The sequence below is a fragment of the Felis catus genome, chromosome D1 (assembly GCF_018350175.1).
Source record: "Felis catus isolate Fca126 chromosome D1, F.catus_Fca126_mat1.0, whole genome shotgun sequence".
NCBI lineage: Eukaryota > Metazoa > Chordata > Mammalia > Carnivora > Felidae > Felis > Felis catus.
The window spans coordinates 40817562-40833781 of NC_058377.1; the positions used below are offsets into that span (position 1 = coordinate 40817562).

Below are 16220 nucleotides of genomic sequence, written 5' to 3' on the forward strand. Positions count from 1 at the left end.
CACACAAGCACAAAAGAAATTAATAATAACACATGGAATATAGAAAAATGCCCATAAGAGGTGCACCTGAGTGGCTCAGTTAGTTAAGCATGTGACTCTGTATTTTGGCTCAGGTCATGATCTCATGGTTCATGAGTTGAAGCCCCACATCAGGCGCTTGCTCTCTCTCTCTCTCTCTCTCTCTCCCTTTCTCTGCCCCTCCCCTGCTCTCTTTCTCTCAAAATAAATAAAAGAAGAAAAATGCCCATAATAAATTGGAAAATGCAAAAGAAAGGTTACAAATAATATGTATAATATTATTTAAATCTTTTTGACAAATTTTCTGCAGTATTGTCTTATATATCCATAAATGCAAAACATGTTCTAAAAGTTCACACCCCAAAATGTAAAAAGTGATCATCACTGCATGGGGAAATTACGAGCGTTAAAATTTTCTTCTGGCTTGTATCTCTCTCTTCCTCTCTCCCTGCCTCTGTGGTTTACAGTGAACATGTATTATGCATTACATGCTTCTAGCACATCATAGTTACATGTTTCTAATCAATGTATAATTAGAAATACCTATATTTTAATAATTCTATTGCAGGCCCTATGTAACTTCTAAAAGAAGAGTTTTAAAAGAGACCCTAATTTTCTTCCTTTCGCTGAGCTGTACATACACGTGCTTTAAACCATTGGACACTGAGTTCATTCTTCCTTACATACTGATGTCCTTGTGATATGACAGGAACTTTCAAATAAGTTGCTCCTGGAAGCATCATTTTTGAAGATGGGTAAATGGTTTTGTGCATGTATCAAAGCACACATCATGGGTCTGTCACGGCCTCGCACAGAGAGATTTGTAATTCTTCATCCCAACGTGGCACAAGCATGTCCTGGCTACTGCTGATAGAGACAGAACATCTCCTGTTGTAAAAATGCTACATAAAAACCCCATCATCTTCTCTAGCTGAAACCAAATGAGCGCATCTCTAATTCCCGCATTCCACCAGAGCATCTGCTGCAGCCCTGTCCCTCTGCTGGAAAGGCTGTCATGTTGCCCTAAATTCACCTGTAGACCTTCTGACCTCTCTTGCACCTAATGACAGCTCTAAGGCCTTCGGATGGTAATGATGGAATATGTAAAGGTGAAACTTCCCCAAACTTATTCTCAAATGGCAAAGAGGCTGTTCCCCACACCGAGAAGAGAAAAACACAGTCATTTATTTGGTAAGCTAAGGGATACCAAAAGTTTTTCTCACCGCATTCAATTGAAAAACAGGACAAGAACAAATTAAGACCCTGTCTGTGTGGAGAAAGAGGACATTCTGCTTTTTCAGAACACAGGGCTCGATTGGTCAGAAGGCCCTTGCTCCGTGGGTCCTCGCTGCCTACTTCAGCATGTCTTCATAAAGCTTCTTAAGAGGGCTATTAATGAGAACTCCTACATTTTTAAAAATATTGAACTTTTAAAATTTTATTGGAAAGTAGTATCTTAGAAGTAGGATGTATCTCAATCACATCGCAGCAAAGTAGACATTAACACGGAGCTTAGCCCCACGTCCAATTTTAAGATTTATCAGCGTCTTTAAAAGTGTCCAGTGGCATGCCAGGAATTATAACAGGGTGCCTTATGAAAAATCTATGATCTTCCTTCTGAATTATATATTTACGACCTACTGAGGAGGATAGATTTCAGGGAGGTAAATGTGATTTAGGAACTGCTTTTAGGCTCCAAGCACACCGGGGTTGGCAAGTGGCCCCGGGGTGAGGCCCTTCCCCTTTCCGCATGTCAGCTGGCCCCACAGGAGGCCTGCAAACCTCTCACCGAGGAACACTCTGGGCAGTACAGATCACTGTAACCTGGCAGGCGTGGATTATCCGGGTTGGGGGGTACCTATAGCCTGAAACTGAAGGTTCAACCACCATGCAGACACAGAGTGCCTGTGATGTCCCGGGTATTGTTCTAGGTGATGGGACTACAAAGAGCATTCTCCTCAGCTCTAGCCCTCCAGCCTCCCATGGACCTTCGTCAAAGGTAGGGCCAGGCAGGTAGATGACGCGGAATCTCTGGGGAGCTCATCCTGCAGCCTGCTGAGAGAGATGAGGACGGCCTGCAGAAGGGACACAGCTTGAAATGCCTAAGGGCAATAAATCTGGAATTACGGTATCTGTCACCGGGTATTCTCCTGACTACTCTTGACCGGTTTACGATTTCCTCACAGCTGACGTGTTGACATCTGAATAAAGCAGAAAAAAAAATCTCAATGTGTGTTTCAACATTAAACACACACTTACTCTCTTAACAACTAAACACAATTTAAAGCCTTAAAAGGATTATAATTCCACAGAAAGCATGGGAGTTAGTGGGAAGACCGGGTGGGCCTAGAGACAGCTAACCAGAGAAATTAGCTATCTGTCCCAAGATAATCTCAAGAATAACTACTTTATGGAGTCCCTGGATTCCAGGAACGCTAGAGCTCTCAGCTTGGGTGCCTTCATTTCCTCTCAGATTCTGACTCAGAAAGCCAACGAGACTCTCCTTCCTGGAGACGAGAGGCCCAGTGACCTTCTTCACAGCTGGGCCAGACCCACGGTTGACTGCTCATACAGCCTATCTTAGGAGAATGAGCTGTTCCAACTTACTTGGTCCTGATCCAGTTAAACGGACACTGGCACACAGAAGGCTCTGAAACTTTGGGCTCCTCTTCAGAAAAGGAAGGAAGGAGTTAATACTCTTTTACGTGCATACCATGCACCAGGAACTATGCTAGGTACATTTACAGATGCCGTCTCTTTAAAGAACCTTAAGTATATTCAACAACCATGAGACAAATTCAAGATACAAGGCCTCACATAGTGTAGCATGTGTTCGGGATTCTGCCACAAGAAGACTGTTTCAGGAATCACCAGGAAAAATTTTAAGCTTCTAATCATAAGAGCTACTGTACGTTAAACACTTGACAAGCGCAGTATACATGCAACATGCCAATCCTCACAAAATCCTAGGAAGTTGTTGTTTATTATTTTTAAAGATTTTAAGTTTAGGGGTGCCTGGGTGGCTCAGTCGGTTGGACGTCCGACTTCGGCTCAGGTCATGATCTCATGATCTCATGATTTGTGGATCTGAGCCCCGCATTGGGCTCTGTATTGACAGCTCGGAGCCTGGAGCCTGCTTTGGGTTCTGTGTCGTCCTCTCTCTGGCCCTCCCCTGCTTGTGCTTTGTCTCTCTCTGTCTCTCAAAAATAAATAAAAATGTTAAAAAAAATTAAAAAAAATTTTAAGTTTATTTATTTTTGAGGGAGAGAGAGAGCGAGAGCAAGTGAGTGCATGACTCGGGGGAGGGGCAGAGAGAGAGGTAGAGAGACAATCCCAAGTAGGCCCTGCACTGTCAACACAGAGCCGGACGTAGGTCTTGATTTCATGAACCATGAGATCACAAACTGAGCCAAAATCAAGAACTGGATGCTTAACCAACTGAGTCACCCAGGTGCCCCTGTTTTTTATTATTATTATTATTATTATTATTATTAGCATCATCATCATCACCGTCATCCCAATTTTACGGGTGAGGAAACTGAGGCTAGATAAAGAAAGGTGAGTGAGTGGTGAGGTCTGTCTTCAAATCCTATGCTTTAACTGTCTCTATCCACATTTGTAGTACAAAGGGCATTGTTTTATAAGAGATATTTTATTTCTAAGTCAGGTTGAATAATTGTAAAATACATACAGTGCTACATCCCTGAAGATGAAATAACCACATTTATTATAGGTTTTCTCACTTTCAAAGGAACTGATGGTATTTGCCCTAACACATCGACCTATTTTCCTTGGTTCTGACATCCAGGACTGTCCTGACTTATCTTCCTTACAGTGATCTGCATCCTGCTGACAACCCTCTCCGCATTTTGCTAAAACAACGTTGCCACACAATAGATGAGATTGGTAGCCCCTGGTTTGTCACAGAAGCAAGTCATTTGGAAGGTCCTGAAACCACAGCTCACTTGAACAAAGCTGTCTGCAGCAAGCAGGAAGCAAGCCAAAGTAGTTTTTCCGTTTTATTAATAGAGGCACTTGAGTTGGAATCTCATGTTCTGAACCTGCCGCCATTATATTTTTATTTTCCCGCAGACAGACTTAACGTGCCCAACTGGGTCATACACATCTGGCGTTAGGCACAAGCTTGGATGATTTCTGAAGGGCCCAAATGAAATCGGACTGGACAGATCATTCTGTAGCTCAGAGAGTGTGCTGCACAAAACAAACTAGGAAAGCAACACAAGGGAAAAAGAGCGAAAAGGAGCTTTGGAAGTACAGGGCAGAGGGTCAATTTATCATCACTGCACTAGGGGGAGAAGTCAGCCCGGGCTTCTGGGATGTGTGATTCACGTGGGGAGTCACCATGATTGTTCCGAGCCGTGCGAGGAAGGGATAAGGATCTGTGTGACACCAGATCTGCAGGGCTAGAGGTTCTCCGCCACCCCTCTTCCCTCACCTACCCCTCCCCTGCCCCCCCTCCTGCCCCCTCCCCTGCCAGGACCCAATCAGTGCTTGCCCAGGAAGGAGGCAGCAGCATAGCATCACACTCAGAAACCATTCACAAGGGAAAACAAAAGCAGAGCCCCAGCTCCCGGTGGCCTGTGGGCCCAGCACAACAAGCTGTGACCCGCCTGGAGCAGTTATCTGCCCGCCAGCACCACCAGCGAGCTGGGAGCAAAAAGCAGGCTCATTTCCATTTCCAGGTAGGACCACTGGATGGGCAGACCTTCCCAGGTCCAGGGGAACAGGTTTCATTTACTGTTGATCGACCAATTAGTGTTCAGATTTGAGGAGAAACAAAACAATTCCAAGCTTTCAAAACCAGATAAATTAGAGGTGGCTATTTATAGAATCAAGGACTCATTCCAGACGAGTCTCCTAGCGTACAAAAGTGACTGCAGATTATTAACTTGGAGGCTAACCAGGGACACAGACAAACGAAGCTAAGAAGGAAAAAACTGCCGGCGGCGGACGAAGCAGGCATGATGCCCTCGCGACTCTGTGTCATCCAAGGAGCCAAAGCGATGCTTCCCTTCCCCGGTTTGGATGAAGACAGGGTGGGAAGGTGGCCCTCCACTGAGATCCTAACCAAGTCCTCACATGCTGTCATTCCCAACCTCAACAGGGTCTCTTCAGACACAGCCCTGGGCTCATTTCTTGTATTTCTATGGGTTCAAAAGGGCACGTTGTGAAAAAAAAAAAATGTGGAGCAAAGAGAGGATAAGACACAAACTGCATTCTACAATATATGTGAATTATTTACTCTATTGTGAGAGGATTACAAATTATGAGGCAGTAAGAAAAGAAATCCTCCCTTATATCAAATGTTGTAAACCAGGAGCTCATTGCCTTACACGGTGTTAAATAAAATGGAGGTGTCAACTTTCGTATAGGGAGATTTGACATATAAATCTGATTTGGGGGTTTTTCTTTGTTTTGTTTTGGGAAAAATCAGAATTTCTGATGAAACCGGACTTGCCTGCTTCCATTTTGTCACTGGCTGAGCCTCTTCAGAAGGGGCACGTGAGACCTGCCACATTTCCCCCTCTCCACCCCCACCCTTATACATGCTGTGCCTCCCAATTACCAGTCGTGGGGCTAGCCCGCAATTTCCATGTTGAGCAAACCACCTCTGAGCACTAATATTTGCTTTGAAAAATGCGTGTGTGTCTCATTCAATATGTACTCTTTGGTCAGCTGGGAAAACACATTGATATATGCGCAATTCACACTTCCGGGAAGATCTCACGTAAGATCGTTCTTCAGGGCTGGTACGACCTGGACTGTCCCGCAGGAATTGGAATGGCAACCCTTGCTCCCACCTCAACTGCACGTGTTCCCGCACCAAGTACACGCGCACACGCACCACCACCATCACCATCGCCTTGATCGCCATCACGTCACCATCGCCACCGCCCCAGGACCACTACCCCCAGCACACTACCACCCATCAGCATCACTGCCGCCACCAGTACTCCTTATTTCACTGGAGCTGCAGTGCCAAAGGCCACCCCTGACTAGCCTGCTTACACCCTCTTGGGGCATTATTTGAAACATAAGAACGACGGTGGTTTAGCAAAATCGAAAGGGACACGTCTGTTCCTGAGCTAAGAGACAGGATTTCTGGGAAAGATGGGCCAGAAACCCTCACTGCAGACAGTGGAGTAAGCAGGCACTCAGAAAGTTAGGTACCTGAGGGCAGGGAAGCAGGTAGAAACCAATGTATGCCGTGAGGGAGCTCTCTGTGAGGAATTTTCACTTGGGGCTGCTTTGTGATCGTAGTTACGGAGTGTGGAACGTGGAGATAACCCACAGTTAGGTGGAGGTTTTTTTCTTCCTATACTGGGTTTGTAGTTGCCCCAGTGCCTCGGTAAATCAAGTAGGCTTGTGAGGGGGCAGTATGAGGAGAAAGGGGCAGGAGTGGGCCAGTAACTGGAGTCTGCCTGCTGTAGTAGGGTATTCAGGCAGCTGTAACAAAGGACAACAGGCTGAACGGCTTACACAACAGAAATTTATTTTCTCACCATTCTGGAAGCTAGAGATCTGAGGTCAAGGTGCTGACAGGGCTGGTCTCTTATGAGGCCTCTCTCCTCAGCTTGTAGATGGCTGTCTTCTCCCTGCGTCTTCACATGATTTCCCCTCTGAATGTGCCCGTGTCCAAATTTCCTCTTCTGATGAGGACACCAGTCATACTGGATCCTCCCCTAATGACCTCATTTTAAACTAATTTCCTGTTTAAAGACTCCAAATACAGTCACATTCTGAGGTGGCAGGGTTTGGGACTTCAATGTCTGACTTTCAACATAGGCAATTCAGCCTGTAACCCTCGGTCTCTTTTTCTGCTGGAGTCCAAGCTGGTGCGCACAGTGCGGGCACAGCATCCTCTCAGGCCGACTTTGTCCTGGGGCTTGGGGCAGTGCCCCCAGGGACAGCCCCTGTCCAGAGCTCCGCAGGCACTGAGGAGCAGCTGAGGGAGGAGCCAATGGATATCTGAAGAGCAGAAGAGAAAACCTTCTCTTCTCATGCTCATAAAATGCTGATGCCTGAGGGTGGGCTGACCCGACACCTGGGTAAATCTGGTGTGAAACAAGAGTGGGAGGGATGCCTGGGTGGCACAGTCAGTTGAGCGACTGGCTCTTGGTTTCAACTCAGGTCATGGTCTCAGTTCATGGGTTCGAGCCTCACATCGGGCTCTGCGCTGGCAGCACGGAGCCTGCTTGGATTCTCTCTCTCTCTCTCTCTCTCTCTCTCTCACTCTCTCCACCCACCCCACTCCCCTCTCTGCCCCTCCCCCACTCACACCATCGCTGTCTCTCTCAAGATAAACAAATAAACTCTAAAAAATAAAACAAGAGTGGGAAAAGATGATTTGATTTGCCACGTTTCAATGTGCTGATGGATGTTTAGGGCCACACTGTTCTACAAAGCGAGGAAGGCATGTACTGGACGCCACCACGAAGTGATTGTTTGATCTTGGGTCTCTCGTCCTTTGTTTCAGTTTCTGCATCTGTAGAATGCGGGAGAAGTGTCTGGATGATACGAATGGAAAACAGCCCCTTAATTCCAAGCCAGCAGCTCACGAGTAATCGGCAGGTTAGACTCTAGTGACCTCGGTGTGAAAGGTGAAGAAAAAATGCTCAGGGGGCAAAACATGCGAGGTCCAGTAACAGAAGCTGTGCCTAGCCCAGTGCCGGGCCCAGAACAAGCATGGGATAAAGCTTGCCAGACAGGAGGAAACCAGTGACTTTTCATTACTTTTTGAAGTGGCTACGAGAAGAAATCAACCCTCCCTCTGAGGCCAGTGTGTCCTGCAGGTGCTGTGTCCGTGGTTGGACACACCACCTTTTTTGAAGGGCCACCCGGTACTTCCTGCAAAGTTTCATGAAGGAGGCAGAAAGAAGGACCTACTGAGAGAAACTTCCATTTCTCTCATAGGTAAATTACCCAACTGCGGACTGCTTAATGCGTCGAAACAGGCCTGCAATCCTTCACCACCAGAAATGGCCATCATCTCCAGAGCAGAAGCTTGCCAAAGGAAGAAACCTGTAAGGATGTGTAGTCACCGACAAAAAAAATCAATCTGCATCCTAAGGCAAGAGGAAATGTTACAAAAACTTAGCAAAGAACATGATTTTTTTTTTTCTCAGAAGATACAGCCACAAAAAGGGATGAGAATTTCAAACAGGAAGAAAAAAATGGTCACGTGAGGTGTACCTCACAGAGGACAACGGATGAGTATGCTACAGGGACAGGTACTAAATAATTTACATTCCTATAGATCTAGTGTATCAGTCTGTAATGTGTTTTTTGTTATTAATACCGACTGCACTCTAAAATCTCACCGCCTTCTCTGGGCTACTTCAAGTTATATGCACACACACAATGTAATTTCCCATCCTGTGTCTTTATACTGGTGACTGGGCCTTGTCATCTTTTTTGATTTGCAAATAAAATACGCTCTCTGTTCTCTTTGGAAGACTTTTATCAGAACCATCCAGCCCTGAACAGAGAAGCATTTTAAGATCAAAAGGGAGGAAAATAATACTCTTTTAGCAAGCAAGATAAAGATTCACACATAATTAAGCCGGGACTATAGGATTATTTAAGTGGATATATCTTTTAAGAATAATTGAACTGTGAGAAGCTATTCAAAATACTGGGGCCAGGACTGAAAAAGAAAGGGAATTGACAAGGTGTTTGTTGAGGACTAGGCGAGAAGGGAGGGGATGGGAAAGAGGGAGGGACAGACAATGGTTCAGCAGTGTCTATGCGTGCCAGGCCCTCTGTGTAGTTCATCGGAAGAAGTAGGGATCATTGACCCCCGCTTTACAGATAAGGAAACGGGGGATCAAAGTTAACTTGGTAAGGCAGACGGGAAGACACAGCGTGTTCCATTGTTTCTGTCTCCAAGCCCATGGACGTCATTGTGTGCTAAACTGCTGTCCATCACCTCATGTAGGGTGAAACAAAGGCCTCTTAGAGTAATCATCATTCATTCATAGGGCATTTATTGAGTGCTCCCTGTTTCCCAGGTGCTAGACCAGATACTCTGAATACAGAGAGAAGTAAGTAAGGTACTTGGGACTGACAATTATGGACCAATTGCTTTCTGACAGTCAGCATCCTGAGCCTTTCCACCCGACATTTATTAACTCTTCATACCAAGAAGAGTTAGGGACTAACACACACCTGTGTTAGGGACTATTATCCCCACTTTGCTCGTGAGGAGAAGGTGTCTAAGCCTTGTGAGCAGTCCCAAACTATAATCTCAGGCCTGCCTGAATTTAACATCTCTGCTCTCCCACACTACATCTATTCACCATCTTGGTAAATCAAATGTCACGCCCACAAAGGGCTTAAACCTAGTAAGTCATATACATAAATGATTATAACGTAAGAGAAATTAGTGCATTTATTCCTTTTTGCAGCTGCCTTCTCTAATAATGAGGTAATCAGGGCTAAAGTCGTAACCACTAAGCTAAAACATTAATTCACCGTTTAGTTTATGCATCCATTATCAACTTTCTGCACCTATTTGCTGGAATTAGCCTTCTATCTCTGTTACAATCATAAAAGGCTATGAAGGAATGTATATTCCTTTGAACAAGTGGGGTAAAAATTCCATATTTTATGGTCAGGAGAGAAGATCACTCCAATGTTTACACATAACAGACCTGAAATTAGGCAAGATCTAATGTGGAGAATTCACCAAAGAAGAGGAAGCTGCACTTGTGAATCTTTCTACCGTTCTTTGCTGGTCTTGTTTCTTTAGCAAATCCCTTGGATTCTGATCATGGCAACTATCCTCTTATAGTCAGAGATGTAAGATGAATGCTTACAGACTCAAAAAACCCTTACAGCCTATAGATGGCCAAGCTAAAATCTTAAATCAATGTACAGGCAGAGTACCAGCAGTATCCAATTAAAGTCCCTTCTATCATGGGGAATGCAAACTAGAAACAAATCACTAATGTCCTCCTGGTTACCTATTCAGAAGTGTATCTGCCAGGTCGGCCTCTAAATGGGTCCTTTTCAGGAAGAGTCAATTTTATTTTATTGGGAAGGAGAGATATGAAATAGAGCCAGAAGGTTAATATGAGTTTAAGAGGAGCATAGGGTTATCTTGGCAATTAAAGGCTCTCCAGGAGGTTAATTACCCACACCCAGCACTTACAACTCACACAATGGATCAGCAGTTACAAAAATCTGTGTACAGCAGAGAACTCGATTCTGCACTCTGAATGATGTTATTTTACTCAGTTTTTGGAGGACTGAGTTAAAGCAATATCTTTTCCATGATCCATTCAGAAAAAAGAAATGAATGTCCCTGAAACCATCACAGCAAAGTAATATAAAAAATACTGTGACCAAGAATTGTACAATTTAGAAAGCAAGAGCAGGAGAGTGTCATGAGAGAGAGAGAGAGAGAGAGAGAGAGAGAGAGAGAGAGAGAGAGAGAGAAAGAGAGAGAGAGAGAGAGAGAGAGACAGAGAGAGAGACAGAGAGAGAGGAAGACAGATTATCTAGTGTTTGAAAACCTCAGCGGGAGGGGTGACTAAAAGAAAAGGCACAAATGATGAGGATCCTGGGTGATGGGCAGAGAAATGGTGGGTGCTTGAGGGCAAGTTGAAATGGTTCAGCTGACCTACAGTTTTCAAATCTCCACCCTGAAACTTCAGACAAGCCAGTTTGCTGCTTTGAGCCACTGCCTTCACCCTGGTTGAAATAAATTTCTGGGCCCAAGATGGAACCACTGTTGTTCGAGGTGCCACATCAGCAAACTGAAATTTAGATAACTTGTGTGCCCCCTGTAAATGCTTTGCTTGACTAGAATCCAAGTATATCCAGTCACTCGATCCCCAAAAGCCAAGCCAATGCTGGGCTCTCTCCTTACTTCTTTGTTCTTTCTCATCCCAAACAAGGTTGGCCAGGTGGCCCCTGCCAGTCAGTTATTTTTAAATTTTCTCTTCCTTGTTCTTTATCCTTCACTTTGCAAAAGCTTTCTGCCTTCCACCCCATTTTGCAGTTACCTGAGTGGAGACAGTCTGCTTTGAGAGGTGTCAAAGTTTGTTTCTACGTTTGTTTCCGTCTTCTCTAGTTATTTTTTAATAACCTTCATCCAAACACATCATCATCTCTCATGTGGATCCCTCCAGAAGCACCCCCAGAACCTCCCTGCTACTTGTGCCCTGCCCCAGCCCATCTCTGTTCAGCTGAGTAGCAATGCGGGCAAGCATATCTTATTACTCCCAGCTAATGTGTTTCCCCTGTGCTCAGGAAAAGATGCATAATCCTTCCTACAGCCCTGTTTGCTTTCTGCAACTTCCATTTCCTATCACCTTTACCCACCTCCGTCTTTAAACTCTTGATCACACCAGCCTAGGTGTTCATACTGGCCTTGAACAGAATCTTGGCTTCCTGTTACTAAATGTCACCTACTCAAGAGGCTCTCCTAACCAGACATTGCCTCCCACTCCCACTTTCAGGCACTACCATGGGACCCTCCTTGAGTGGCCTCAGAAAGCTTGTATTTGGAGTTATAGCCTTTATTCATTTATTATGTGCCCCCTGTCCCTTCCTGTTTACTCTGTATCCCCAGCACATAGGGCAGACCCTGAGACCTGGGCCAAATCAAGTAGCTATGGTCTGGGGTTCCTTTCTGCACGTCAGCTGCCTTGGAGCTACTATCCTGGAGTGTAGAGATGAAACAGAATGTTCAGGAGGTTTAGGTGTCATGACACCATACGATAATAACTAAAACCACAATGGTTACAGCTCCACTTTACTGAGCACCTTCTTAGCGCAGATACCAGATGGGATGCTATACGCCTATTTTCCCCAACGACCCTAAGAGGTTGCCAACTGCTATGCTGCACTGCCTCCCTAGGATGATTAATACCAGGTACTGAGAAATGATGTTCCGGATCCATCTGTGTTAATCTAAAGAACGAAAATGTTTGGTCAGTATTTACGCAGGTCTGTAAAGGATGCACAACTGTTAAGGATTCTTCTGGGAAGTAAATTCAGATGCCTGGAGAGCACTTTTCCCTCCTGTCACACTCTGCACCACATCTTCCTGAAGACACCGCCTTTCCAGGGACAAGGCAGCAAGTGACCTCGGGCAGAGGCCCCAGCTAATGAGACGCCCTCCTTTTCCCTGCTGGGAGGTAATGGGTTCAACTGTCTGAGAACACAACCTCCCCAGGAGTCCTGGACTCTGTTGCAAAGAAAAGGAGCGCATAAATACAACATAAGGTGTTATTATTTTGGCAAATGTTCTCTAATTCTGGACCAGAAACGAACCGCAGCCCAGCGGTATGATTTTGAAAAAAGAATTATAATAATTATTTTTTGGCAGCCCGGAGTCTTTCATCTTTATGAGATGATGGCAATGTTTTAAAAGGATTATCACAGTGCTGATGATCATCATAATAATCCTTTATTATGTGTAATGCTTTAAGATAAAAGTACTTTGGCATAAAACATAAGGACTGATCCCACTAGCGATCCTTTGAGGTATACGGAACAGTAATTGTCACACTTTACAGTAGGGGAAACTGAGGTCCAGCGCAATTAAACAGTTTTTATCCATTCAGGCTAATCATGATCATGGCAAGGCAGTCCCAGCATCCACAGGCACCAATTCTTAGTCCAGTACTTGCTGAATAAATCATTGCTGGTTAACTGATTTAAAGGAAAACAACAGGAGAGAAAGGTGTGAGAGTGTGTGTGTGTGTGTGTGTGTGTGTGTGTGTGTGCGTGCGTGTGTGTGTAGGATCTGTGGACTCCAGGAAATGATTCTTAGGGACTAACAGATCATTTCAGAAGCGCAGATTTGTGCTAAAACCTTAACAAACCCCTAACTTCCAAGCATTGTCATCCATTCTGTACCAGACCGTCACACCTAAATCACAGTGCCACACACTACCCAGACTTCAAGCTTCCCAATAAAAATACTCGATACGTATAGAAAGAATGTTCCATGAAGCGCTTTCATATCTATTTTCTCATCTCTTGCCTTATGGCGTTTTTTTTTTTCCTCCAGAAATAACGCGCTTACAGTTTATATTGCTGCTGTTTCTGTCTTAATGAATTATAGGAGTACATCTTATGGTTTCAGAAACAGTAGTCTCGGGCAGTGAATCAACTAGCAGACTTCCCCTCCTCAACCCTCTCCCCAGAAAAGAAACGAGGAGCAAAGCAACTCGCGTCTTCACAAATGATGTACTTCACTCTGATCACAGCACTTTCGCTCTTTCTCTCTTCGCATCCGAGGCCCCGGAGGCTCACGGGGCTTTGCTCCTGAACTTTCCTTTCTGATGGCTGACAAAGGGGCTGAAGTCAAGGCAGAGATGTTGGTGCATCTGCTTGTTTTCAGAGTTAGGAGAAGGCCAGTCTGCCACCCCTGCTCGGCACTCACGAGTGCGTTCAGAGGGATGCACCCCAAATCTCCACATTCAAAACCAATCAGCCCAACAGAGACCTCTTCATTTTGGAATCCACTGTTCAAATGTATTAAAGTTCTAGTTTATGTTGAAGGTTAAAGAAGTTTAGTGAAAGTCAGTTTTAATGAATGCCAGTTCCCTCTACGCACTTACCTCCAGAAAATGTTCTGCCTGCTGTTCTCGATCCAATTTCCTTGAAGTTGTTGTAATCAGACCTGCGTAGAAATGAGAATATTTGACTTTTAAATATCTGGGGCAAGTAGCTTACTGAGCACGGGAAGCAAATTCAGTTAAAGGAAAAGCAAAAATGATGGGGAACAGTAACTCTCCAATCCCCAGTGACAATCGAGATGTTTCCAAATTATTCTTAAAACAAAATAAAATTCACAAAGAAAACCTGCAAAATTTGTTCTGGCTCTGCTTACCTCAGTGAGGTACTGTCATCACTCTGGGGATGTAAAAACTCACCAAAGAACCATTGTTTTTCCGATAATGAGGAATTTCAATGATTCATTTGCATATGACTGAAATTCTACAGTAAGAACCTCATTAAAGATTTCAGAGTTCTTGAACATTAATAGGTTGTTGATGCTGATTAGAATCGGTCTGTGAAACAGCACTTTCTTATTTCACGTTTTTATGCTTATATAATTTTTTGTGACACTTGACAAGGAAGGTTACTTCCGTAATAGCTCCTTGTACACATAGTTATTTCGAATTTAATAACTCTTATATACGGAAGACCTCACACCGTAATTTTATCGTTGTGTTCTATGTGTTTAAATCTTTACACAAAATAAGATCCACACGGGAAATATCTCTGTATCTTTCCTTCGAATGGAGGTTCCCATAAATGAATCAGCCCTTTGAGTATAAAGACAAAGAAAAGGCAACGAGAAGACAGAATCTTCAAGGCTGCCCAGCTTATTGCATCAATTTGTCTTTTGCAGGTTTTATTATTATTATTGTCAAACGGCAATTAGGAGGTCAAATTTATATTCCATTTCTTGACTCTACACTGTCCCTGAAGACAAGAGACTATGGATTGGGCTGGCTTCATGACCTAAGCCAATGGACAGAAAAGAGCAGAGAAAATCACGTGGAAAGGTCACTCCCAACACTGGTGAGGTACGTGAAGTATGGAAAAGACATTTTGCCAAGATCTGCTGAGGAGCTCATGACCTCCAGCTTTTTTTTTTTAACCTTGCTACTACTACTTTTATTTATTTATTTTTATAATATATTATATTAATTAATTATATTAATTATATTAATAATTATATTAAATTATAATATAATATAATTTATAATTTATTGTCAAATTGGCTTCCATACAACACCCAGTGCTCATCCCAACAAGTGCCCTCCTCAATGCCCATCACCCATTTCCCCCTCTCCTCCCCCCTCGCCATCAAGCCTCAGTGTGTTCTCTATATTTAAGAGTCTCTTATGGTTTACCTCCCTCCCTCTCTATTTGTAACTTTCCCCCCTACCTTTCCCCCATGGTCTTCTGTTAAGTTTCTCAAGACGCACATATGAGTGAAAACATATGGTATCTGTCTTTCTCTAACTTATTTCACTTAGCATAATACCCTCCAGTTCCATCCACATTGCTGCAAACGGAAAGATTTCATTCTTTCTCATTGCCAAGTAGTATTCCATTGTATATATACACCACATCAAAGTCACAGGGTACAAAATCAATGTAGAGACATCGGTTGCATTTTTATACATTAAAATTGAAGCAACAGAAAGAGAAATAAAGAAACTGATCCCATTTACAATTGCACCCAGAACCACAGAATACCTAGGAATAAACCTAACCAAAGATGTAAAAGATCTGTATGCTGACAACTATAGAAAGCTTATGAAAGAAACTGAAGAAGACACAAAGAAATGGAAAAGCATTCCATGCTCATGGATTGGAAGAATAAATATTGTCAAAATGTCAATTACTACCCAAAGCAATCTACACATTCAATGCAATCCCAATCAAAATTGCACTGGCATTCTTCTCAAAGCTAGAACAAACAATCCTAAAATTTGTATGGAACCACAAAAGACCCCAAAAGCCAAAGTAATATTGAAGAAGAAAACCAAAGCAGGAGGTATCACAATCCTAGACTTCAGCCTCCACTATAAAGCTGTAATCACCGGCTTTTGTTCTAACATATGTGGTGGTGGGAGCATGTGGATTTTAGAGAAAGCTAAGGAGAGGTCACAGGAGGCTAAAGGACCCTCCTAATAAAATCCCATTGGGGGTGGCATGGCTCTTTACAAAATGGCCCCACTCCCCTTTACTCTCATCTGTCCACACTCCTCATGGGAGGGAAACCTGTGTTTGCACGGCCCCGATGAGCGGGCTTTCCATAAATTCTTTCTAGAGCATGTCCCACCCCACTGCTTCACCTCTAGTTTTTTCCAATTTAGCTCAGATGTTAGAGAGATGACCTGTCTTCCAGGGTTAGGTGCCCATTTGCTATGTCCCAACACAACCAGTATGTTCCTCCATCATTGTTCTTTGTTCCATGCTATAATCCATTGCTCACCTGTGTGTGTGTGTGTGTGTGTGTGTGTGTGTGTGTGTGTGTGCATGCGTGTGTGTGCATGCGTGTGTGTTTCCCACTAGACAAGTGGACAGAGTTCCTTCATGAGAAGGGCCTCCCTTTTTATTCTGAAGCCCTGGTGCCCACCTACCCCTGATCTAAAACAAAGAATGGGAATTTCATTAATGCTCAGTTAACAAAAGTTGCTGTG

The 16220-nt window shown here is 43.9% G+C and overlaps 1 protein-coding gene across 8 annotated transcripts in view; it reads right to left on the reverse strand.

Annotated features, from left to right (window-relative positions):
* The window catches only part of FAT3 (FAT atypical cadherin 3), a 669818-nt gene that overhangs the window by 175169 nt on the left and 478429 nt on the right, over positions 1-16220 (reverse strand). For 7 of the 8 annotated variants that reach the window (XM_011286534.4, XM_019811654.3, XM_019811655.3 and 4 more), the window contains exon 4: positions 13617-13678. In XM_011286534.4, coding sequence (XP_011284836.3) covers positions 13617-13678 — 62 coding nt within the window. Of the gene's footprint in view, positions 1-7333; positions 8062-13616; positions 13679-16220 lie in introns of those variants that run through there. The other variant, XM_045038622.1, reaches the window with a different exon arrangement.